The sequence below is a fragment of the Fusarium mangiferae genome, assembly GCF_900044065.1.
Source record: "Fusarium mangiferae strain MRC7560 genome assembly, contig: FMAN_scaffold005, whole genome shotgun sequence".
NCBI lineage: Eukaryota > Fungi > Ascomycota > Sordariomycetes > Hypocreales > Nectriaceae > Fusarium > Fusarium mangiferae.
The window spans coordinates 2,330,217-2,353,493 of NW_024573925.1; the positions used below are offsets into that span (position 1 = coordinate 2,330,217).

General features: G+C 50.3%; 12 protein-coding genes across 12 annotated transcripts; 4 read left to right on the forward strand and 8 right to left on the reverse strand.

The window, feature by feature from the left end:
• Window positions 1-102: 102 nt before the first annotated feature.
• On the reverse strand, window positions 103-867 carry FMAN_07673 (uncharacterized protein; the record flags this gene model as incomplete). Its single annotated transcript, XM_041831326.1, has 2 exons — window positions 103-618; window positions 688-867. 2 exons carry the CDS (start codon window positions 865-867, stop codon window positions 103-105), a joined length of 696 nt encoding a protein of 231 aa, XP_041681900.1.
• Window positions 868-1,321: 454 nt separating this feature from the next.
• Window positions 1,322-2,596, reverse strand: FMAN_07674 (the record flags this gene model as incomplete). Its single annotated transcript, XM_041831327.1, has 1 exon — window positions 1,322-2,596. One exon carries the CDS (start codon window positions 2,594-2,596, stop codon window positions 1,322-1,324), a length of 1,275 nt encoding a protein of 424 aa, XP_041681901.1.
• Window positions 2,597-3,328: 732 nt separating this feature from the next.
• FMAN_07675 (uncharacterized protein) lies at window positions 3,329-5,065 on the reverse strand (the record flags this gene model as incomplete). Its single annotated transcript, XM_041831328.1, has 3 exons — window positions 3,329-4,484; window positions 4,541-4,960; window positions 5,022-5,065. 3 exons carry the CDS (start codon window positions 5,063-5,065, stop codon window positions 3,329-3,331), a joined length of 1,620 nt encoding a protein of 539 aa, XP_041681902.1.
• Window positions 5,066-5,302: 237 nt separating this feature from the next.
• On the forward strand, window positions 5,303-5,654 carry FMAN_07676 (uncharacterized protein; the record flags this gene model as incomplete). The annotated part of the gene is made up of 2 exons (XM_041831329.1): window positions 5,303-5,408; window positions 5,473-5,654. 2 exons carry the CDS (start codon window positions 5,303-5,305, stop codon window positions 5,652-5,654), a joined length of 288 nt encoding a protein of 95 aa, XP_041681903.1.
• A 746-nt stretch (window positions 5,655-6,400) lies between these two features.
• Window positions 6,401-7,453, forward strand: FMAN_07677 (related to 3`->5` exoribonuclease; the record flags this gene model as incomplete). The annotated part of the gene is made up of 2 exons (XM_041831330.1): window positions 6,401-6,567; window positions 6,625-7,453. The coding sequence occupies 2 exons, from the start codon at window positions 6,401-6,403 to the stop codon at window positions 7,451-7,453; spliced, it is 996 nt and encodes a 331-aa protein (XP_041681904.1).
• Window positions 7,454-7,809: 356 nt separating this feature from the next.
• Window positions 7,810-9,478, reverse strand: FMAN_07678 (uncharacterized protein; the record flags this gene model as incomplete). Its single annotated transcript, XM_041831332.1, has 2 exons — window positions 7,810-8,240; window positions 8,290-9,478. 2 exons carry the CDS (start codon window positions 9,476-9,478, stop codon window positions 7,810-7,812), a joined length of 1,620 nt encoding a protein of 539 aa, XP_041681905.1.
• Window positions 9,479-10,770: 1,292 nt separating this feature from the next.
• Window positions 10,771-11,435, reverse strand: FMAN_07679 (uncharacterized protein; the record flags this gene model as incomplete). Its single annotated transcript, XM_041831333.1, has 2 exons — window positions 10,771-11,268; window positions 11,361-11,435. 2 exons carry the CDS (start codon window positions 11,433-11,435, stop codon window positions 10,771-10,773), a joined length of 573 nt encoding a protein of 190 aa, XP_041681906.1.
• A 364-nt stretch (window positions 11,436-11,799) lies between these two features.
• FMAN_07680 (uncharacterized protein) lies at window positions 11,800-13,013 on the reverse strand (the record flags this gene model as incomplete). The annotated part of the gene is made up of 2 exons (XM_041831334.1): window positions 11,800-12,392; window positions 12,443-13,013. 2 exons carry the CDS (start codon window positions 13,011-13,013, stop codon window positions 11,800-11,802), a joined length of 1,164 nt encoding a protein of 387 aa, XP_041681907.1.
• A 259-nt stretch (window positions 13,014-13,272) lies between these two features.
• On the forward strand, window positions 13,273-13,991 carry FMAN_07681 (uncharacterized protein; the record flags this gene model as incomplete). The annotated part of the gene is made up of 3 exons (XM_041831335.1): window positions 13,273-13,588; window positions 13,633-13,771; window positions 13,820-13,991. 3 exons carry the CDS (start codon window positions 13,273-13,275, stop codon window positions 13,989-13,991), a joined length of 627 nt encoding a protein of 208 aa, XP_041681908.1.
• A 235-nt stretch (window positions 13,992-14,226) lies between these two features.
• FMAN_07682 (uncharacterized protein) lies at window positions 14,227-16,119 on the reverse strand (the record flags this gene model as incomplete). Its single annotated transcript, XM_041831336.1, has 2 exons — window positions 14,227-15,945; window positions 16,006-16,119. The coding sequence occupies 2 exons, from the start codon at window positions 16,117-16,119 to the stop codon at window positions 14,227-14,229; spliced, it is 1,833 nt and encodes a 610-aa protein (XP_041681909.1).
• Window positions 16,120-18,169: 2,050 nt separating this feature from the next.
• Window positions 18,170-18,732, forward strand: FMAN_07683 (uncharacterized protein; the record flags this gene model as incomplete). Its single annotated transcript, XM_041831337.1, has 2 exons — window positions 18,170-18,375; window positions 18,435-18,732. 2 exons carry the CDS (start codon window positions 18,170-18,172, stop codon window positions 18,730-18,732), a joined length of 504 nt encoding a protein of 167 aa, XP_041681910.1.
• A 952-nt stretch (window positions 18,733-19,684) lies between these two features.
• On the reverse strand, window positions 19,685-21,574 carry FMAN_07684 (uncharacterized protein; the record flags this gene model as incomplete). The annotated part of the gene is made up of 1 exon (XM_041831338.1): window positions 19,685-21,574. The coding sequence occupies one exon, from the start codon at window positions 21,572-21,574 to the stop codon at window positions 19,685-19,687; it is 1,890 nt and encodes a 629-aa protein (XP_041681911.1).
• Between the last annotated feature and the right edge of the window lie 1,703 nt (window positions 21,575-23,277).

Here is a 23,277-nt window from a genome sequence, read left to right on the forward strand (position 1 = left end):
CTAGGTAGTCTATGACCGGATATACCGTTATGCTAGACTCCAAAACGCCATGCACCTGTATCTTGCTTGGTCTACTCATACACTACCCAACCCGAGCTCAGCTTAGAGGTTTGTCACGCCTGGGGTCCAGCCCTCCCCTATCCTCTTTATGTCATCAGCAAACTTGCGACTGGTGATCTTCTTGCCCCCTCTCCCGCCCAGGGGAGCATGCTCATCCGGGTCATAAAATGGGTTCTGTAACAACTTGACATATGCATGCTGCATGGCGCGAAACACGGGCTTAAGCTCAGCATCGCGTAGGCCTGCAGCAGCGCCCCGACTTGCAGCTACCGGGGCATTACCATCGACACGCCGACCGCGCATATCGACAAGACAGACCATTCGAACGCCTGTGTTGGTCTCGAAGCCGTAGGCGGCAAGGCGGTCATCCACAGCGTGGAGAAGCCCAAAGTCTCCCGAGAGGCCAACCCCTGAGACTGCGTTGGTCTTTGCGCGCAGATCAAAGACATCGATGGTAGAAGAGAGCAGGAGGGAGAACTGGAGAGGTGTGCGAATCGGAGCGAACGTATTTGTTACTGGATCGAGCGAGGGGAAGATGGAGATATGGAGGGGATTGTTCTGTGTGTAGCCATGGCGCGTCAGCGGATGTTCAGTGAGAATCATAGCAGTTTGGTGTTTTATACTGACATTTCGGCCGATAACGCCTAGACAGGCGATTGAAGGTATTGCGGTGGACATGGTTATTACAGCTTGTTGGCGAAGATGAAGGTTGAAAGAGGAAGCTCGGCTTAGTGGGAGCCTCCATGCTCGCTTGGTGCCTGCGGGCAGCCTTAACTTGTAATCCCCACCAGTCTCTAAAGTCAACATAATGAACAGTGTGCAAGGGAAATGAACATTCAGATTGTAGTAAATATGAGATTCATTTCTGATCGCAATACTGGAAATGTCTATCGTAGTTATAGTCCCAAGCTTGAAGCATGATGAGGCGGCTGGAGGCTGGAATGTCTCGCTTTAGTTCGATTGTCTGAAACCGGCCATCAACTGAGAAACCATTATCCCTACATATATATTGTTCACGGCATGGGTAAGCTGCACAAAGTCTTCAAGTACGTATACAGAACTGCTTGGTATCCATATGTTTATGCTGTCAAAACAATTCAATAATCGTGAAAATTCATAATCGCTTGCTTGATGCAGCATATCCCACCCTATTAACGTACACCCCGAATTCATGATAGGTGGTGAATAGTTCCCAATAAAGAACAATGTGACGACTCGCTCAAGGCTTGTATATATCCCTGGTACAGCCAAGCTCGTGCTTTTACTCTGAATACTCATCATCTTCCATGAGATTCGCCGTATCTTCAAGCCCTCTCAGAACCTCCTCAACCTCAGATGGATCTGTAATAGCCCATACGCCCCCTCCCTTCACAAGGTCCTTACCGCGCATGCCAACCTCTTTTCCGACAAGATTGCGGCCGACCTTTCCAGGCCCGACGCCGACCCATCGTCGTATGCGCGCCTCTTGATCTAGGTATTTGATGCTGTCCCACCAGCGAACTGTATCCAGACAGCCGCGGGCCAGCAAATCCTTGAGCTCCTTCTTACAGCAGACTGGCCGCGCAGACACGTTGCTCACGATGGGCAATTTGCCTGGGAATGTCACAACGTCCTCCTTTTCGCGGCCCTCTACCCTGCTGGGTTCTTCTAGGAGCTGGCGCATTACGGTGACTGCCGGCTGCATGATGGGACTGTGGAAGGGACTGTCGGCTTTGAGACGGACGGCGCGCGGATCGTAGCCAAGGAATTGACGGACGTGGGCGATAAGCGTCTTTATACGCTCAATATTTCCACTCAGTACAATCTGATTCTTGCTGTTTATGTTGGCTATCAAAACTTGTTCAATCGGTGGCAGGTCGGCCTGGTCTTCAGCTGAGATGCCGACAAACTCTCGAATGGCCTGAATCAAGCTGTCCATGTGTTCTGGGTGGGATATAACTGCCACCATGCCATACTCGCCACCATACTTTTCAATTGCATGTTTCGTGGCGTCCGACATGGCCTCTGCCCGTTTACGAACGAGGTGTAAACTGTCCTGGAAGGAGATATAGCCGCCCGCGACGACAGCAGCAAATTCACCTAGTGAGTGTCCCAGTGTCACATCGAAGTGGTCGGTGACCCTGAAGTTGAATTCGCGTTCGAGGATACGCAGGATGAAGATGGACGTAGCCATGATGGCCGGTTGCGCATTGGGTGTCTCAGTGAGAAGCTTTGATGGCCCGTTCTGAATGATGTCGGAGAGCTTGTAACCCATGTATTCGTCGATCTCGTCTCGTAGCTGCGATGCAGTCGAAGGGAAGGCCTCGAGCCATGGATTCAGCATGCCAACCCGCTGAACGCCCTGGCCGGGGAAGAATAGGGCTGTTCTGGTGCCTCCGCGATGTGTAGAACGCCATCTTTGCTGTGACAGTTGACGCTTTGGTTGTTGCTGCTGCTGCAAAGCCTGCAATGACGGTCGACTTGAGCTTTGTGAGGAAACAGGAGAGCGAATATGATTAGCTATTGTGTAAGTGCGACGGCACCGCATCGTGGACATCGCGAGCTTGTCCATGGCCGTCTGAGCGGCGGGGCAGAAGATAGAGGTCAGGATGGACAAAGTGAAGATCTCATTCTGAGGAGAAATGCGTAGGCAAGTGGCACGCAAAAGGGTTACAGGAGGAGAAAGAGCATTCCTACTTGCAGTCGACGAAATAAGAAATCAGTCCCAGGTCCCAGACCAAACCCACGAGACTGATCACCCTTTGGGGGCCCCAGGCTTTGGGCCCTCTAGCCCTCCTAGTCTACTCGGTCTAGGTCTGGGGTTCGGGAGTTTGCGTGACGTCGGGGTAATGCTAGTGGGACAGGGTACGTACTGATTCCTCGGAATTGGGGGAGTTCTTGAATTGTCATGAACACCATCGGGACGGGTTTCCCCTTCGTCCATCCAATCATATCGCGATCGCATTATCCTTTGCGTGATTTGGGGTTCCGGGACTGCCCCCACACTTAGAGCCGATGCCCCGACCTCATGCGGCTTCGGAGCTCCGTCGCTCCTTGGGAGGCTCTCCGAGGTGATACTTCCTAAATTTCCCTTTCACTCCCGCGGCAACGAGCCATTACATGCAGAAGTACGACAGGACAGGTACGTTCTTTTTGCTTTTGTCATGACTTCTACATCTTCTCCTATTGGCCCGCGAGTACGGCTAACAAGACACCTGGCTCAGCACAGCATCTTGAGTCTAAGGTATGTTTATGTTTGTGTTCCCCCCATCTCGTCTCGTCTCCTTAATTAACATCGTATCTCCACACCTCCCTTGCTGACTGTCAAGTATTTGACACCCTTGTATGGCTTGACACTATCTCCCAGGCCCTTACTCTTGCGTGTGTCGAGCTGAATACTCTCGACCTTCAGACCACTGGCCAGCCATCCCTTGACCGAGAAGCTTACTGAGGCCGATGTGGGCATCAGGATTTTGTTCTGTGCGATCTTCTTGGCGTCCTTGTCGTCGCCTGTGCTCTCCGGGTTCTGCGCCGCCTTGGCAACAGGGACGCTCTGATACGGCCCGTCGAATGTGTAGTCAGTTCCAAATCCAAATCCGTTAGGATCGAATCCCCCTTCGCCCTCCTCTGCCCGCGGTCCCACCACAGTACCCCTGAGTCCAAAGTAGCTTGTTCCGACTGAGAGCTCCTTTGCGGGAATATACCATTCCAAGACCTTCTCTCCTGGATTAAAGCTGGCGTCGCCCTTGCTAGGCCGGATCTCAGATAGGTTCCTGACATCTGCCGGGAGTGGGATTGTCACAGTGAGGTCGTCCATCAAAGGCGCTCCTGGCGACCCAGGATGAGGTCCGCCTAAACGGCCTCCACTGCCGCCTCTTCCCAGTCCTGATGATGCTGGAGAGGGTGCTCCAAGAATCTTGTTGACCTGTAATCGGACTTCGAAATCAGACCCTGTTGCACCTAAACCTGTTTTCACTTCCATATTAATCGGTAACTTGAGGTTGTTGGAGCTAAGACTTCCGCTCTTCCCACTTGAAAAGGGCAGTAAATCAACTTCATAGCCAGCCAGGATAAATCGTCCATCAGGTGGAATGAAGCTGAGTTCACCTGGTCTCTCTTTCCACCGGTTGAGCCGCACGCACGGGTGGAACACTGGTAGTTCCATGATGCCCCCGAGGTTGTGTTTTCCTGATGGGCTCGTGATGTTAAGCGTAATATCAGGAACGCCTGATACCTTTGAGGTGAATGCGATCGTTCCATTGGCAAAGGCAGCGAGAGGTCTTCCTGATGGAGCAAGCGTTACTGACAAAGTTTCGACGATATCTGCGTACATCTCATTTGACGTGTGCCGTACGTTGGCTCGCCTCCACGGTAAAGCGGTTGAGTTCGGGGGCAGGATGGACGGTGTGCTTGAACTCGAAAAATTGGCGCCCAGAGGAGCTTTTCTGGCCACAGGTTAGCTCAGATATCAATTTTCTAGAGGGCTCAACGGTTCACCAACCCTGGAAGATTGATACTTCCCAGTAGTTTTCCAACCCAGCCTTCTTGCTCTACTACTTCACGTAGGGCGTTCGGTTCTGTTGTGCTTATCGTACCTGCGTCACACATCTCTGTTAAGAGCTGTGCAACTATGTCGTAATTATTCTCGATCTTGACGGCCAGAAGTGGCGCGCCAAGAAAGTCCTCGAATGCATCTATTATACGGTGTAGGAACTCAAAGACTAGCAATGGTTCGATTTCGGTCGACGATGTAGCAAGAAACAAGAGGTTCGCATGCGTCAGACTGAAGACGAGCGTCGAGGGACTCGTATTGGGGAGGTAGATCAGGTTCGGTCGCGGTAAAGGGTGTTCTAGGTAGAGGGGCAGGAGATGAGTTGCCGACAACGGCCTCCCTGCGTAGGTATGTGATAGAATAGGGTTTCTGCGGCAAAATGTTAGATGATCTAGGTGCCTTATCGTTCAAACGCTTCTACGAGACGTACCGGTTGTCGTCATAAATGTGAAGTGCCTCAATAACTCCGTTCATGGTGATGACCTCCCTCGAAGTCAGTGCGTTAGGCAAGTAGGTAGCTTCGCTTTGTGCCAACGACAGTCCAAGCAATGACGAAACTCACACTAAAACTCAAGCTAGACAAGGATGACTCAGCAAACAGCCCGAAGTTCATCTGCCAATCTGCCCAATCAAAGTTTGGTATCACGCGGCCCGCCTCAACCTCTGTAGTTGTGATTAATTCAAGCGCCAGTTTGTACGAAAACGCCCAAAATGTCCGACAAAATACCGACAGTCCAGGCTCTTGAGAAGCCAGAGAAGCTTGAAAATATCCTGCGCCAGGACAGAGGAGATGATTGCTTGCCTTGCAAAGTCGTTGGTTAGTTTTCAGAATTTGGCTGTTGCGATCTCTTACGACTCAGAATAACCTAACATGGCGATAGGAAGCGGCGCATTCTTTGGCCTTGGAGCTTACAGCTACTTTTCCGGAATGTCACAGCTTGATAAGCAAAAGGATTTGATCCTACGGAGCAAGTCACCATTCGGTATGAGAAGTCGCAAGTTTGGAATCACATCCATTTCGCTTGCGCTGGTGTGGATGGGACTCTGGCGAGCTTTCAAGTAATCAAGGATATACAATATGAGTCATGCAGCGAACTCATCTCAATTCTAATGCGCATCCCCTTGTATAATAGCTCCCGGTGCGATTCTTTATAGCCAGTTCTAGCTTCCGAACTATCTTCTACTTGAGAAAATCATGTGTTAATCCTATGTTGTACAAGTGGTTGGCCGCTTATTTTGTCGCTTAGCCTGCGATACTGAAAGCATACTATTCATATTCCCATCTTCGCACATCAGTAATTATAGCGTATGGAGCAAGAAAGGGAGGGGAGATACACGAAGGAAGAATCAATGGTGTTTGAGAAACTACAGTATCTTAAAGCACATACTGAGAAAGTCGTAGTTTTAATCGTTTGATGTCGAGTCACTAAGACCACAGAATTGGTTAGGAAAATTAGGATCCCAAGTAATCGAATAGAATCCTAGTGACAGTTTACCAAATTACGGCTGTGTTATTGACGGGTTGACATTATGTCGCTAGAGCTCTGTATAAGCTGCTGTGCTGTGTTGTAACTTGTAAAACACTAAAATCTCAACTTCAAAGCCCCACATCGAATCTTTAACCATACTCATTCATCAATACCCAAAAGCGACGACAGAGACTGAGAGGCTCGCCAGCCAGAACCTACAGAATACCTCTCGTTGTACCCGAAGACAACATATTGAAGGACCTATTCAAAGCCTTTATACGGTCATCTGACCGCAACAGCCAGCTCATATCTTGCTTTGCCATCTCACCATCATCTCACCATGCCTATCACAATCCTCAGCCCTCAGCCTCCCACGCCTCGGAGACCACAGGCTGTTGCAGCTACAGGCTCTGACTCCGACTCCGACTCAGAAGGCGGCGCTGGTGTTGCGGCTGACGACATTCTCACTCCAGGCGCTGAGATAACTTCAAATGCCCAATGGATGCGGTAAGCTTCCAGCACGTCAAACCTCACAATTCTTTATGTCACTAACTTCTTCTCTAGTGGACATGGTACTTACGTGCCGTCTGGATCATCATCTATCAAATCTTCTCTTGCTGGTACCCTCACAAAGACAAACAAGCTGCTCTCTGTGCGGCCTCTCCGAGCCCGTTACACTCCGGAGATTGGTGACTTGGTTGTTGGTCGGATCGTCGAAGTTCAAGCAAAGCGGTGGCGTGTCGATGTAGCCGCGTCTCAGCTCGCCATTCTCCAAATCTCAGCCATCAACTTACCTGGTGGTATTCTCCGCAAGCGTACCGAGACTGATGAGCTTCAAATCCGCAGTTTCTTTGCCGAAGGAGATCTTGTTGTCGCAGAGGTCCAGCAGCTACACCAAGACGGCGCCGCGAGTCTTCACACCCGCAGTTTGAAGTATGGTAAGCTTCGCAACGGTGTCTTCGTCGCTGTCACTGGCACTGGTGGTGGCGGTGGTGTCGTTCGATCCAAGAGACAGGTCTGGACAATGAATGTGGCCAACGCTGGCGGCAAGGTCGATGTCCTTCTTGGTGTGAATGGATACATTTGGATCAGCAAACATATAGAAAGCGACCCGGCCGCTGAGGCAGCGGGCATCAACCGTATGGAAGAGAGTGTGAGCAGCAAGGTCTACTCGAGTCAGAATGATCCCATGGAAGTGTCGACCATGCGCGAGATTGCGCGAATCCGCAGCGTCATCCTGGCCCTTGTTGAGAACGGGCTTAAGGTGGATGAAGATACAGTGACCAGAGGATACAGTGAGGCAGTGGATATGGTTCGTGATACCACTGATGACGACCTGTACCTAGGAGGCAACAAGGGACAGCACCTAGCAGCCGTTTTGACTGGCCGTTAATGCTTATGTACATATTCAAAAGTCCTCGTGGCTATTGGCAATATAATACAAGATACCACAACCTCAAGTTTCAGTTTCAGTTGTTTGAATCCTTAACACCTTGATCAGGTGCATTGGGATGAACTTTAGAGAGCATAGATGTCGCCATGATGCTTACAGAAACTAAGGTAGAACTATTGATCATTTTACAAGTAACCGTACATACGAGGGTATCCTCCACTCCAATTACCACTGTAACTGCTTTCCTTTTCTCACCAAACGGTGTTAGACCACCGAATCTCGGGAGCCCCCTTGTTGTAGCAAGGTTTTCTCATGTTATATGACTGGCTAGTGAGAGGTAGGCATTAACTATATGATTATCGTGTGAGCAATTGGCTCAGAACACCTTTCTTTGCTTCCAGTATGGCGGCTGCAACCACAAGGACGGCCCACCTGAGAAGAGCGCCCTTGGACTTCTTTGATCCGAGACCGAGGACCAGGGCAAGGAAGTATGTAATTCCCTTGGTTTTGTTACCGTTTCGGTCAAAGTTAGGCTTTGAGTCGGCAACAGCCTTCATTCGGTTCATAACGGGCCACTGGTATGGCATGTATCGCACGCGAAACAGGAAGTCAGCCCAGTAAGGGACTTCGGCGATAGTACGCTGATGGCTAAAAGTTCTGATAGAGTAGATGCCATGATAGTTGCCCATTCCAGACTGGCCAACACCTCCCAAGGGCGACTGTGGAATCTGAGAGTGGAAGAAGGCATCGTTACATGTGGCGCCGCCGGAGGTAACATTATCCAGAACTATAACGTGTTAGGTATAATGTCAAAAGGATTGTAGAGGTCAACGTACTCTTATTGTTCTCGGCCTTGCTTCCAAAGGCGCTAAGAGAGAGTGGTGTCGGGTCAACTGTATTAGCAATGTCGATGGCCTGGTCAAGGGAATCAACCGCCATCATTGCGAAAATGGGGCCAAACGCCTCTTGGGTCATCATACTGTCGTTGATGTCGTCAACAAGCACCGCCGTTGGCTCCATGAAGAGGGTCGACTCGTCCATGGAGCCACCGAGGACGATCTTGCCGTTGGTGCCATCAAGCATCTTCTTGAGGCGGTTGAAGTGGCCAGCATTGACGATGCGGCAAAGGTCAGGGCTGTTTTTGGCACCTTGGGGGAAGAAGGTGCGCATCTGGTTGTTGAGCTCCCCCAAGAATTGAGAAAGAACACTTCGCTCGACGAGGATGTAGTTGTGAGACATGCAAACCTGGCCTGCATTGAGAGATTTCTGCCACAGAAGTCGTCTGGCGGCCAATTTGAGGTTGGCATGCTTGGTGACAAAGGCCGGGTTCAACCCACCGAGCTCGAGAAGCACAGGAGTCAGGGTCTCGGCAGCCTTCTGGGCAATAATCTTGCCGACTGCCTTGCCACCGGTGAAGCAAATCTTGTCGAACTTCTGCTCGAGCAGAAGTTGAGTCTCGGGCAAAGCACCATTAACATATGTGAAACATTCGGGGTCCAGGGACTCGTCAAAGATCTTCTTGAGCACCATGGCACAGTTGGGAGATGATTCAGAGGCCTTGAGAACAACACAGTTACCGCAAGCGATCGCGCCAATGACAACAGGGAGGTTGAGCTGAAAAGGGAAGTTGAAGGATCCGATGTTGAGGACAACACCGAGTGGTTCGAAGCGAGTGCGGTGCTTCATGGCACGGAACTGCAAGGGAACATTGGGGACAGGCTCATCGCGAAGCCATTTTTCCATGTTGTTGACCATGTCGATACATTCTTGCTTGCACCAATCAATCTCGGCCAGAACGGCCTCGTACTTGCACTTGCGAAGATCTTTGATGAGAGCATCTTGCATCAGTTCAGTGTTGTCGACGATAGCCCAGTACAGCTTGCGAATCTGCTTCATGCGAAACTCCATGTCTTTGGTACGGCCCGATCTGAAGGTCTTCCTTACGAGATCGACCTTGGCGGCGATCTCATCGAGAGGCGTGTGCTCTAAAGGAGCAATGGTATAGGATGAATCGTTGGCAGCCATGTTGATGAGTGAGTGATGTAGAAACGTGGTTGGTTGGCGGGATAGATTAAGTGCTGACGCCACTGCCTGTGCTTTGGTTGGTGTCGATGTATGAGATCCTAGATGTGGCTTGTATGATGGGTAAAAGACAACACCTTGTCTAAGAAAAGTAGGGGATTTTTGGGTCGGATTGTAGTGATGAGTCTGAGAATGCGTTGATAGAGAACCTTCTCCTGATTAATCAGGCTACCTTGCCCAGACAGAAGTCGAGATTGGGTGGATTCGTCAGCTCTAGGAGGAGTATTCAACCAATATTTCTGCGCAGCCTCAATATAACGGTCATAGACTCTAAGCAAGACCGAACCAGTTGCTGATGTGAAAGACTACCTAGGTAGGTAGATACGATCGCGAGACGTAATAAAGAATATAAAGGAGCCAGGACAATCGATTCCAGGGGATGCAAATGAGGGGCTCGTTGTATCGAACCCCGGATCGCCTCCCTCGGCAGCCCATCCACATCCACGTGCTGGATCATGCCGAGGCACAGTCTCGTCGAGAGCTCGAAGTCGCAGTATGGGTTGAACTGGTACAATGTCTGACAATGACGATCATTTACAGTACCTTACCAGTCGGTGCCCGCGCGCATTTGGGCCCTGCACGCTCTAAGAGCCACCAGCCCTACCTCAGGAACGCCCGCCTGTCTGTTTAACTAGTGCTAGCCCGATGGCCGAATCTCTCATGAATTCGACTGGATCTTAGACCAGTTCTTTACTCCTGACCTATAGTCAAGACAGGAGACATCAGTGTAATCATTGGACTTCACTGTCTCTTCTATTAATATTTCCCTCGATAAGCACGGCTCGAATCAAGTTGACACTTGACGTGATTGCTGCTGTGTTTATTACTCCGTACTCCAAACCTTTAGTTTAGTTAGTGTACCACAATGCCACCTATACGCACATCTCGCATGGTAGGTCTGAAACCGGCATAGGCTAGGATAGGGTGCTCTCAGGGGGCAAGAAAACACCGGACCTTAATAGACGGTGTCAAAATAAACGTAGTAAAGAGTCCCCTGACCTTCGGCTAGATTTACCTAAGCATTTTTATCGCTTAGGGTCAAGGTCCTGAGTTTTCTTTCCTCCCCTAGGGTGCTTTTTGGGCGTTGCCCATCTATTACACCAGTATTTTCCAAACTGGCATGATCTTCATCACTTTGTTGGTCTGTAGCAAGAAGCAGCCCGCGACCCGGGCCCACCTTTTAAGGTGGTGATAACTTCACTTTAAGCTCCTCGTGACAACGGTGATAACTTCGCCTATGATCCTGCTCCCATTAACATGTCTTTCTCGAGTCCCTTCCTTTCTAAGACCCTCGCCGCCAGCTCCTCCACTACGTCTTTGACCCCATCTCCCCAAAGTGCCGACACAACCCCAAACTTAGCCCCTAGCAACACCGACAGTTTCCTCCCCTCTCCTAACCCCCGCTCCCATACGCTCCCCGCGGCCTCCGCGCCGTCGGCCTTGCCAGCAACCACGGCCGTGGGCGGCGCCGCTTCTCCTAAGTGCGGAGCCAGTACTTGGAGCCGTATGCGCCGAAGCTCTTCCAGGCTCCCGATGGAGGAGCCGTCATATAGCAGGATTAAAGCGTCCGCTTCCTTTGCTATGCGGCGGGATTCAGGAGCAGATTGAATAAATGTTGATGGGATGCGCTCAAGGTTGATGATGGTCGGGATGCCAGAGATGTTCGCCAGACGCCGGTCCCCGGATGTTTCGGTAATGGGATCATACAAGTCTGTGAAGACATCTTGACAATACTGGCACACTAATTAGCAAATACCCTCTCATAAGAACGAACGAACACCAACGCAGCACTATCTGCTCGTCGTCTTGCACTGAGTTAACTCACTCTCCGTATGAAGCTCTTCTTCCCAGAGGCCGGAGCTCCAAGAATAATAATGTTGACCAGGTGTTCCGTCTGCATCGTGTAGTAGGTCACCCTTTATCCTGTGTCGTTTTCTCGAGGAAAGCGAGTAATGAATGTTGCTTTTTTCAATGACAAAAAACGAGGTGATTTAGATGGGAGTCCATCATATGTTTCCTCATAATTGCTTGGCAGTCATGATGCTCTTAGTCAGCAGCCTCAACTTGCATGATGGAATGGCCATGAGTCTATTGCTTCAGAGGTTGGAGCTGACTCAAAATCGCCTGCGACGGCTTAACATCCGTGTACCTTTTGTTACTATCCGCTTATATACACCTGCAGTTGTACATGCTCCGCCTATTTCAGCGAACTTATAATACATATCATCCCACGTTAAACATCTGAGGGTTTGTCTATTTATTTCTCATCTCCTCGCACGGCTACCGCCAGCACTCTTGCCGGGTGTCGCAGGCACAAGCTCCGCAATCTTAGCCTTCTTCTGGTCCTCGGCGGCCCTCTTGATCAGGTACTCGTCGATGGCCTGTGTCCCATCGATCAGCCGACCGCTCTCGGCGATTTTAGCATCCTCTATCGCTAAACGTTGGCGGTGGGCATCAAGCTGTTCACGGCGCTCAGGAGACATGCGCCACTCCTTGGGGAATTGCGGCTTGGGTTGAATCTTATGATGTCGGGTATCAAGAGGGATGTCCTCAAATGTGTCCTTGGGGTCTTTGGCCGCAGCAATGAGGTCGTCAACTAGATTGGAGAGGTAGCGCTTGTTCTGTGCTTGGTGCTCAAAGCTATCGCTGCTCATTTTGATGATTTCTGTCTCGGGGTTGTAGCGAGGGCCAGCAAGCTTTTTCAGCTTCTCGGTTTGAACTGGTGTGAGCTTCAGGTCATCGGGAGCGAACTGCACCACCACCTTTTTCTCCGCAGGGTGGAATTCGCCCATATAAGAAGTGTACCGCCATCGCAGAACCTGGTTGTCGCTAGGAGGGACGAAGGGCTTGGCATACTCTGCTATAGTATCAGTACAGACATGTTTTGTCAATTTCAGTTACACTCACTTGAGAGAAGAGGCAATTCCCATACTGCCAGTCGTGCGTACTGTCGCATATCTCGAATTTCGTCAAGCTTGCCATGAGCCATAGATGTTATGTCGTCCTCGTCGAATTCCTCAAGTTCTTCGGTATTGGTTTCGGGGTCCTCCTCGTCGAACCAGAATGACTGTTTATTGGGCCTTTCACCCTTGTCGTCTCTTGAGATATCTTCCAGCACTGACCTGTCCTCCGACGCCCAGCCAGGGTGCCATTCCAGCTCATTTTGCAAGTAGTGGTCAATGGAATTATAGCCATTCTCTTTGGCCAGCTGATCCAATTGTTTCAGCCCCTCCGGTGTAGAAGCCTCAGCCAACGCGGCCTCCAGCTTCTTCAGCTCTATAGGACCGAAATCATCCTCCTCAGCGTCCTCTTGGCGTTGATCCTCCTCGCGCGCCCATCGTATCGTTGAGGTGGTAAATGCCCGTTGAGCATGCGGCTTTGGGCGGATAAGCTGCTGAGGCCGGGGAATATGTTGTATTCGAGGGGCCCGACGGCAAGCCACGGCGCATAGCCTTGCGGCTATTGATACTGAAGCCATTGCAATTCGTCCAAGAAGGCAAAGCGTCGAATTGTCGTCCGTCTCAAAAGGTGGGTTGGCAGGCTTTCAAAATTTTGGCTGCACCACCAAGCTCAACTGTAGTTGACCAGGTTCCGATAATTAACCGCCATAGCTTCCTCCTCTTACACGAACCGACCTGCCTACCCTATCCCCTATCGTGGAAGCATGGTATAGTTTCAAGACTTAAAATCAACAACTTATCCGACTTTCTTCCTCCTCTACTGATTTTCTCGCGGATATGGAGGGTCCTCATGTTGACCGCGTGTGTCTCGTCACGGTCGGTGCGACCACGGGTTTTGAAAAACTCATTGAATCGGTGCTTCAGCCAAGTTTCTGGCAATACATGCACTCACAGAGCTTTACTCAACTACGCGTACAGTGCGGCCCCGACATTGGCTGGGCGAGCGAACAACTTGCCGATCGCAAAGATGACATTCCCTCGGGTCTATTTATTCAATTGTTTTCTTCCAAGAAAAATCTCATGAAGGAGGAAATGTCTCTATGCAAGGACGCCGATGGCAAGAGACAACTTGGCCTCGTCATATCCCACGCTGGTAAGTCGAACGTGTATCTCGTGACTTGAACTTACATATCCCAGGTACTGGAACAATTCTTGATGCGTGGAAAATGGGGTTGCCTCTTATCGTGGTACCAAATATACAGCTCTTGAACGATCACCAGACCGAGATGGCCAAACATCTCTCTAAGGAGGGGTATGCAATCATGAGCTCTGGAAGGTATGTAAATCTAGGCCTTCAAACGAGGCTCCTTCTCATATTGGACAGTGCCGAGGATCTTGAAGAAGCTGTCCATAAGGTGGGACTTCTCTGGGAGGAGAACAAGACTCGTTGGCCTCCACACATTATCCCCTCCCAACAGCCCAAGAGGCTTCGCTTATGGGATCTCGCCCCTGAAGAGGTCGCCAAAGAACAGAACGCCACGATGGTGCATGATTAGGGATTTGACAACCTCAAGCGCGCGGTGGGCCTCTGATCGGACAACGGATCACTTGGCAATGAGAGGAGATGTATCTACGTTGCGATTTGGAAGGAAGGCATATGTTTGGTGTTTAGGCGTATCTATTCTCGCACAACTTGTCAAAAGGTGCATCTATCTAATGTTAACTCTGTTTCCCGTGCCTCCCGTGCCACCCGGGTGGGAAAACACTCGCCAGGTGCAGAATATATCTTGTTCAGGGCAAATTCTGAACCTTCCAGATCTTTACATTGGCATCCCCTCCAGCACTAGCAACTCTGCCACCTTCGACCCAGGCAACCCCATTGACGCCGTCCTTGTGAGCGTTAGCAGCCTTGATTCGCTTACCCTGGTTCCTCTTTTCAAGACACCAGATAAAGACGTTTGTATCAAGGCTACCACTAGCAGCGTAGGCGCCTGTGTCGTCCCAGGCAATAGCTGTTACTCGAGCAGTGTGAGCAGACCATCGGTCTGCGACCAATTCCCAGCTCCCAGTGCTGTAAACATAGATCTTTCCGACACTGTTTCCAGCGGCTAGATGCGAGCCTCCCTTGGAAAAAGCAAGCGCAGAGATAGTGCCAGTTGGGTTACTCAGCGACTTGACTTCTTCGAGCTTACCATTTGAACTGGCGTTGTAAATACGGACGCAGTTATCGTTGGCTCCGATGGCAACGAACGACCCGGATGCGGCAATAGCACCAGGGGTAAAGTCAAAAGACTGCTCGCTGACCAGCTTTTCGCCAGAGTACACGGAGACACCGGAATAAGTCGCGGCATAGACAAGTCCGTTCGCCGCACTTACACCTTTAGGTTGTGCCTGTAGCTTGATGGAAGTACCCAAGAAGGTCTTGGCCGGCTCGTCAACAATTCTGAGAGTATCATCCCATCCAGCACTGAGTACCTTGCCATCGGCAGTGGCAAACTGAGCGACCTGGTTTGTATGTGCTTGGCCATCGACAACCGTAGCAATCCCCGAATTAACGTCCCAGTGACATACCCGGCCGTCAAAGCTGCCAGTCCAGAGGTCGGCACCCTTGCCGTCAGATCCAGTTGACAAAGCGGTTATGCTCTTTCCGTGACCATATACAACGCGGACAGGTTCCGGCTTGCCCTCAGTCAAGTACGCGAGGTTGCCTGCAAGGCTGAGGCTAATGATGAGGCCGTCACTGCGGCCGGGAACAAATACAACACCAACTTGCTGGTCACCCACGCTGACATCCTCTCCAAACTTCCAAGTTTGGATGACGCTGCCTGCATCGACATCCCAAAGCTTTACACTTTGATCAGCACTAGCGGTGACGAACTTCTTGCCATCTGGCGACCATGATACGGCAAAAATACTTCCCGAGTGCTCACCCTGCCCAATCTCTTTGGTGGGCTCACCCGTCTTCCCATCGTAGAGCTGTATCCTCTTGTCGGCACCGACTGTAACCAAAGAGCTCCCATCAGGAGAATAAGCAGCGCCCAGAACAAAACCAGTATGTTGAGCGCTCTTGTTGTTGAACTTGTATGGGGCTCCATGGTAGAAGACCATGTTGCCATCGTCGCCAACCGTAGCGGCACGGAAAGGGCGTTGAGGTTTCATTGCGACGGCATTGACGGACTTGGAGTGACCGATGATCTCACCAACCGAGTTGCCGCTATCAGCTGTAATGCAGCGACCGAATTGCTCGCGACCATCGCCAACAGCAATAACACGTTGCGACTCGCCGTCCCAGGCAATATCGTTCAGACGACCAGAGATGATTCCGTACTCGCCCCTGGTACTCTCGATAGACTCGGGCTCCCACACCTTCAGCATTCCGCTTGAGTCGCCACTGGCGACCTTGAAGCCATTGGGAGCAAATCGAGCAACGGTTGTAGGGGCGGTGTGGCCAGTGTATTCCTTTGCGTCCGAAGGGTTGTCGATGGAGCGAACAAATATGGATTTTCCGCACTACATGGGTCAGAGACATCATCTACAGAATGTAGTCTTCTGGCAGAGGGAAGATCATACAGGATAAGCTATCCGTTGACCCTTGGAGTCGGCCGAGATCTGAGTTGGCTGACCACGGTTTGTGACTGGGACTGCCGCAAGGATGCGGTCGAGAGTGATGGATGGAGAAGCCATGACAGAGGCAGCAGCGGTTATGGGGTATGATTGTGCTTCTCAAAGATAGAGACAACAGGTATGCGAGACAGATGAGAAGATGCACCCATACAAAGCCTTGTGAGTCGAATAATTGCCGTCAGCTTCTGATGCGAAGTTATTGTAAACGTGGGGGAAACGTTTCTTGTCTGGAGGGGCATTTCTACGTACGTCAACAAGCTAGTGTGGGGCACCTCACCTAGGTACTGGTAGGTGTTCAGAATGAATGAATGGGTCTAGTAGCGAACAGGTAGGTACTAAGATATCGATTTTGTTCTTCTGGCATCAAACTTTTAGATATTATATCTTGACGTAGGGCCACGACTTAAGCAGGCAATCTAACCTCTATGCCACTAGTATGGAATTCTCAATAATTTGTCAAGCTGGTAACTAGATGGGTTCGACCAGTTTCACACTGCTTGACGTCTGCCTACCCCCAGGCAATAATGAGAAGCCATATACAAATAGGGCCGTGACGACAAAAGCGGTCTCTCCTCTGCCCCAAACCTCTAGGCAACAAGTATCAAGATCATGTTAGGTATTCAACTGAATTGGTTTTGCAGCAACACCTAATGGCCTAGACGTCATGCGGTGTAAAAAGCGCCATCACCTCACAAATGCAAGCTATAATATGGAAGCTCAAGGTTGCATTACTCCAGTGTCCTTGCCAGAAAGAGCATGTACTTTATTTGGATACGATGCTGGTTACTTTATGTTTACCTATGCTTGTGTAATCCATCACGTTCTTAATATGAGGGACATGTTCTGGACCCCCATCTTATCGCCCAATATAAACTTGTGCAGGTTGTACTAAAGAAATACGAGCCGAGTGAGGCATTCATATGGACGACACCTGTCATTGAAGGCTGCGCCTGTTTATATCGTGGTATCACTACTGGGCTCTAGTCTGTATTTCTCTATTAGAGCATTACTATTCCACGCCAAACAAATAGCCATATAACCTCACACTCAAGGAATCTGAACTGTATGGTGGCGCGCGTCAAGATACACGGCTGTGTTTGACTGGGCAACCAAACTCACACCATGAGAAAAGGACATACGATGTTGCAGTTGTGCAGACAAAAATAACCAACTAATCCATGGATTCCAACCACTCATGAACAGCATAACACAGCATAACGCCGCACAACATCACACTGGTTCAGCCTCTTTGCCCCCCCCTGAAAGCACGCTAGTCATCTCCCCATCTCCATGCAGGGACATCTCCCGGAGCAAAAGCTAGGGATAACAGCAGCTTCAAAGTCTCCCGTTGGAGGAAAACAGACCGAACGACACAGGCACAAGGGTAACATTATTCGACGGTGGCCACGGTTGTGCTTAAATCCCCACTTCGACCAACAGTTAATGCAATGCACTGTCGTTACTCCTAGCCAACGCTGGTCAGCAACCCTGCCGAAATCGTAGAAATCAATGGGTTTGCACTGAATCGTGTTAATCCTGTTGACCGCCACGACTTCAAAGAAATTTTATCATGTGTGACTGAGCATCGGTTGGAATATGTCGGTGAAATAAGCATCAGCAACAACAGATAAATAAGGTACATACCTCCCTAGCTAAGGTACTAAGGTAGGCAAAAACAAAACTTGTCCAAGCTCAAGCCACTAATAATACGAAAGACACCAAACGGCAACATGCATTCAGCCTTTTGTCCCCTCAACACTCTATCTCCAACCCAAATTCTTGAACGAAACCCGAGCAGCCCCTGTCCACGTACAGTTCATTCTACGTACTTGTTATGGGGCGCATTGGTCTCGCCTGGGGGTGGGACGGCAGAGCATCCTTACCCATGCCCATACCCATACCCATACGGCACGATGCTAAACAAGACCCTGTTGCTAATATCCCCCGTACTCGCCTGTGTGATTAATGAAAACGCCTCGGACTCCTCAGGTTATTATATATTGTTCTTGATCTCCCTGTACCAGGACCCGTCTTTTCTCCTTAACCTACTCTGCATTCTCCAATCATTCCTGCTCCATCCTCAAAACGTCAACCTCACGTAACTGCCATCATGAAGTTCCTCTGGTCCCTCGCTCTCTTCGCTGCTGCGGCTTCCGCCCAGTCCTCGACTGACTCTGGCGCTGCTCCCTCTGCCTCTAGCGAATGCGAGGCTGAGTACATTGTCAAGAGATGTCTCGAGACCGAGAACGCAAAGGTCGAGGCTTGCAAGGCTAACGATTGGGACTGTCTCTGTGCCTCATATGAGGCTGTTGCTACGTAAGTGAAGCATGCCTGTACCTCTGGAGCTGAACTTGTCATCTGACATCTATCTCCAGCTGCTTCAACAACTGCCCAGACGACTCTCGCGCCAGCTCCGCCCAGAGCCAGGTCCAGGTCAACTGCCAGCAGGCCTCTCTCTATGGCACTGCGACCAAGGCCACCAAGACCAGCTCTTCCTCAGCGACAGCTGACGCATCGGATGCCACCGCCACTGGTTCCGATGCTGCCGATGCGACGAGCTCTGCTACTGAGTCTGCCGCCAGCGCCGAGAACACCAACAATGCTGCTGACAAGGCACGCAACACTGCTGGTGTTCTTCTAGCCGTCGCCGGTGTAGTCGCCGCCATTCTGTAATTGCATTTTGGAAATGGTTTATGAGTAAAATGGAGGAGTTTGATTTAGTCTGAGCTTACAGCAGAAAAGCGTGCCGTCAATGAACTATCCTAAGTAATAACCTAATTCATTAATATATACTCGGCTAGGTAAATGATCTTAGCCAGTTGATGATCTGAATTTCATGTACGGATATTCTATGTGCTTTCCTGAATGTAATTCCAAGATCTGCACTACTAACTGGTACGCTTTGCCTCTAACCTTAATTAGAGATGGCATTGCTTAATCCGATTGGAAGGGTCATCAAGTTTTCGCAGGGATATACTCAGCATGCCCAAACTCATGTGAGCTGAGAAAAGCCATCAGTGGGTAGAGGTGACCGTTTCTTGGCCAAACGAACCCAGTTTGTGAGCCTTCGTAGTCGTCGGGAAAGAATTGCTACGCCAGCCTTTGGTCTTATTCAATCATGCCCTCACATTACCAGCTTGTTCTCACTGAGAAATCATGCTACAAACAGGCGAAACTGCTTGGGACTAAAATCTTGATATAGCTATTCCGATCGTACATGTCCCTTCTTGTCTAGGGATAATTGCTCAACATCCTAACAACGAAAACAAAACAGAGGTGCAACAACCAAACTGCATTCCAATAAGAAGTCCCGTTCCGTAGCGCCTCAGTGAATATACGTAATTCTCTAATTCAAACAAGATCGAATGTTTCCCGTACTGTAATCCCACAAAGCGCCCCCAATAGCCTCAATTTTTGCTTGTGACAGACTGAAACCAAGCAGTTGTCATTTCTCAATCGTGACCTGTTCCCAGTGGTTGTTCGTAAGATATTGACTAAAAAAATATATGGTTGAAAATCGGTGGTTCAAGAAGAAAGGCGAATCCAATGGTTTGTGACTGTACGGCGTTGACAATGATGAATGGGAAGATCGGCACACAACGTGAAGATGCTATGTTTCAATAGTTCAGAGTTTACGCGACTTTCGTTCCCTGGCATTACTCTTGACCGGCGTCATCAGAGTAACATGCTTGGGGTCATCCTTACGAAGCCTTACAGCGCCTGACGCGCCGCTGGATCCCCGACGCAGTGAGCGCGAATCCTGGTCGTCATCCAACGTGATCTCTTCCACATCCGACACTGACTCGGTTTCGAGATGATCACTTGTGCCAGAAACAGATGAGCCATCATCCGTATCATCGTACTCTCCATCATCACTAACAAGGGAAGGCGCATTGTTGCTGACCATGGTATTGGGGCTCATGTCAACATCTTCCATGTCCAAATCTTCGTCTGAGAGCACAGGGTTCGCATTATGCGATCCACAGTTTGCAGACCTCTTGAAAGCGATTGGGGGAGCACGGCCTTTGCTACTGGCTGAATGGACTGATGCGGCCATGACAGTTGGAGAATGAGTAGCCTTTGCGGGCACGCGCATAACGACTGGTTTCCGCACAACAGACGGATCTCCCATTTCCATCTCGTCAAGTGATGTCTCAGCAGGTTCCGATTCTTCACCAGAAGTCATATCGTCCAGTGCGATCTTTGTCTTTGCATCTGCAACCAGTTCACGCAGGTTGCCGTCGAACTTCCGACTTTGCAAGAGATGGGAGAGAAAAGGCACATCCGAAGCGCCTGCGACAGAGGCAGTCATTTGTACGTCACGCCCATGGAGTTTGCCATGAAGCGAAGGGATATGGGTGACGCCAGGCAGCTTGCCTTGGTGATAAAGCCTAAGCGAATCGGCAATTCGTGATCTGAGAGCAGTGTATGCTTGCTGATCGGTCATATCAGGTTGGGCAAAAGGATGCACAGAAGTGGAAGTCAGAGTTAGCACGGTCGGTGCAGGCGCCTTTTCCTCTCCAACAGCCCCCCTTTCTGTCACTTCGATTGGATGGCCGCTCTGCACAGCTGCTTCCTCGTGGCTCTTGAAGTCCCTCTTATGAGCAATGCGGCAGTGGTTGATAAATCCCTGAGTACTTGAAAAGTTCTCCCGGTTGCAATCAAGACATACCAACTTTACCGTCTTCCCATCGGCGCGCTTCAAGATACATGGGCCAGCCTTGTCTTTTGGCTGAGGATAGCCACTGGACAAAGATTGTAACTTCTGGCTCCCCGCTCCACGGCCTGAACGGGCCTTAAGCGAAGTTCCAGATTCGGTGAAGCTATTTCTTGTCGTCCGCCCTTCGGCAAACGAAGCTCTTGCGCGAGAGGCTTCTGGAGTAAAGTGCCACTCGGGCTGTATACCATCAAACGAAGGATCAGGAATAAGCCACTTGGCATAGTGTCTGGCATATGGACCATCAACGACACCAAATGGGGGTGCCCACCTTGGTACAGCTTCCCCGGAACGCGTCTGAATAGCAGGTCCCTTTCCGGCACTGACATTCAACATCTGTTCCGGAGTTGGGCAATTCACAGGGTATGGGATGAGATGACAACGTCTGAGCTGCTCCAGAGCAACCTGGCATTTCGCGAGTTCCTGGTTAATGAGCCGAAGTTCATCATGTTTTAGCAAAATTTCAAGACCAAACTGATGGCGAATCTCATCCCGGGCATCGTCCAAACTAGGGGCCGTAGGACTTTCTTGTGGTTTTGGGCCGGATGCTGAGAAACTGTCGCCTATTATATCTAGGTCTATCTTGGCGCGCTTTATAGGCACGTTCATATCGGACGTTTCATCAGAGCCATATACGCTTGACTGTCTCCGTTTGGGAGGCTGCGCCTCGGGCGACCCTGATATCTTCGTTTTTGGTAATAGAGGTGACTGAAATGGCTTCAGTAGGTCTGCTGTTGGTGGTGTTGCCGGCAGCGTCTTGTCGCTTCCCCGTGATTCAGATGTCCAGAATCGAAACATGAGGGTACCTCGACAAGAAGTCAAGGAGAAGACGAAAATGTCACGACGGAAGGGCCGTAGTGAGCTTTTGTATCAATGCAGCAGGCAGCAGCTGTGTGTGGATTTGAAGGCGGGTGAAAATTATGGGAGTGGGTGCCAAAGTTGTGAGAGCTGTGGCGCAGGTGAGGCTGACGTAATTGGAAAGTAGGTTTGCGGATCGGACAATCGGAGTCGGGCGCAAAGGGGTTTGATGATGTGGCCCTCAGAACAGGCCAGAACCAAAGAGGAGTTTGGGTTAACCAGCGACAGTAATGACAAGTACTCAGAGCGACAATGTGCCGGAAGAGAGGGAAGAAAGAAGTGATCGAGCGCTAGCGAAAGCCTCGACTCTGTGGCCTCTGAGAGATAGCAAACAAAGAAAGTGTTTTCTTTGAGAGGGAGAGTGTGTTGTGAATGAAGAGGGAGGGAGACGAGGCAAGATGGGAGAGCGTGTAAGAGGGAAGATTAGGTGGGTTGTGGTAGTGAAGCAGCAGCAGCAGCAAAGAGAAGAGTGGGAAAACGGGGGTGCATGCGCAAATGAAGGTGCGAAGAGGAAAATCGATAACACATGAGAGGGAATGTGCGTCGAGAGGGAAGTGAAAGTACAGAAGTACAAGTGTAGGCGCAAGTGGAATTGAAGCTTTCTGTTGCGGGAGTGTGACACGACTCGAGGGAAATGGGGATAAAGTCAAACTGGAAGAAGGAGAAAGTGGGTGGTGCAGTCACTGCAGTGTGCGTGATGGGAGCACCTCAACCTCACAGTCAGTACCCGAGAGTGACGCTTGGGTCTCGGTCTCTTGTTTTGGTGCTGCTTGTGCACTGGGCTTCCTCCCTGATTGAATGAGCGATCGGCCAGAGACTTGATTTGATTGAACGGCCGATTGAGTACCCACAAAAAGCAGACCTGAGGCGAAGCCGTCGAGCAGGCTAAAACAAGTCTAGGAGTCAAGGGAGCCAAGTGTTGGCAGGCTGTTGGTGGGTACCAGGGGGCGAAATTGGGGTATTCTGTGTCCCTTTGGGGAGTCAAGGGAGTGGACCATCAGCCAGCCAAGCATGGAAGGAGCCAGGGGATTGTGATTGCGGTACGACGACGCCCAGAAACTCAGAAGTTAGAACCACCATCCACTAATAGATTCGACGCAAGCTGGAACCCTGTCAGCATAACGGAATTCTAACTTATCTAGTACCTTGCGATCCCTACCAAGATTGGCAGATAGCTTGTCATAAAGCAATGAAGGATACATATGGTTTTGTGGTGGTCAAGTCAGTTGTTTGCTGCTTCAGATTAGTTTCGCCGTTTGTCTCCTGCTATGATCCTAGTCTTCCTGGCGTGTTAGCAGTGATAACAAACGAGTGCCTAATGAACTCAGGACTGGACAGGAAGAGATCCGTCAGATCCAGTCGATAGGCTAGCCCGAGCTAGTGCAGGCTGCTGCACATGGAGACACTGCTTCAGTGTATGCAGTTTCAAATACTTCCTTGTATGCTCCTCGGGTAGTGACTCCTAATCATGATTCGACAAACAGCCCGGAAGAGCCTGGCGCTGCCTGGGGATGCCCTTCATGACACCTTTTCAGGTACAAAACCCCACTGTAGATACTTCTAATCAGAGGATTTGGCTGCAACCCCAACAACTCGTAGTAAAGCATGTTCCAAACCCAAACCATCTTATCTCGCGCTTGGCA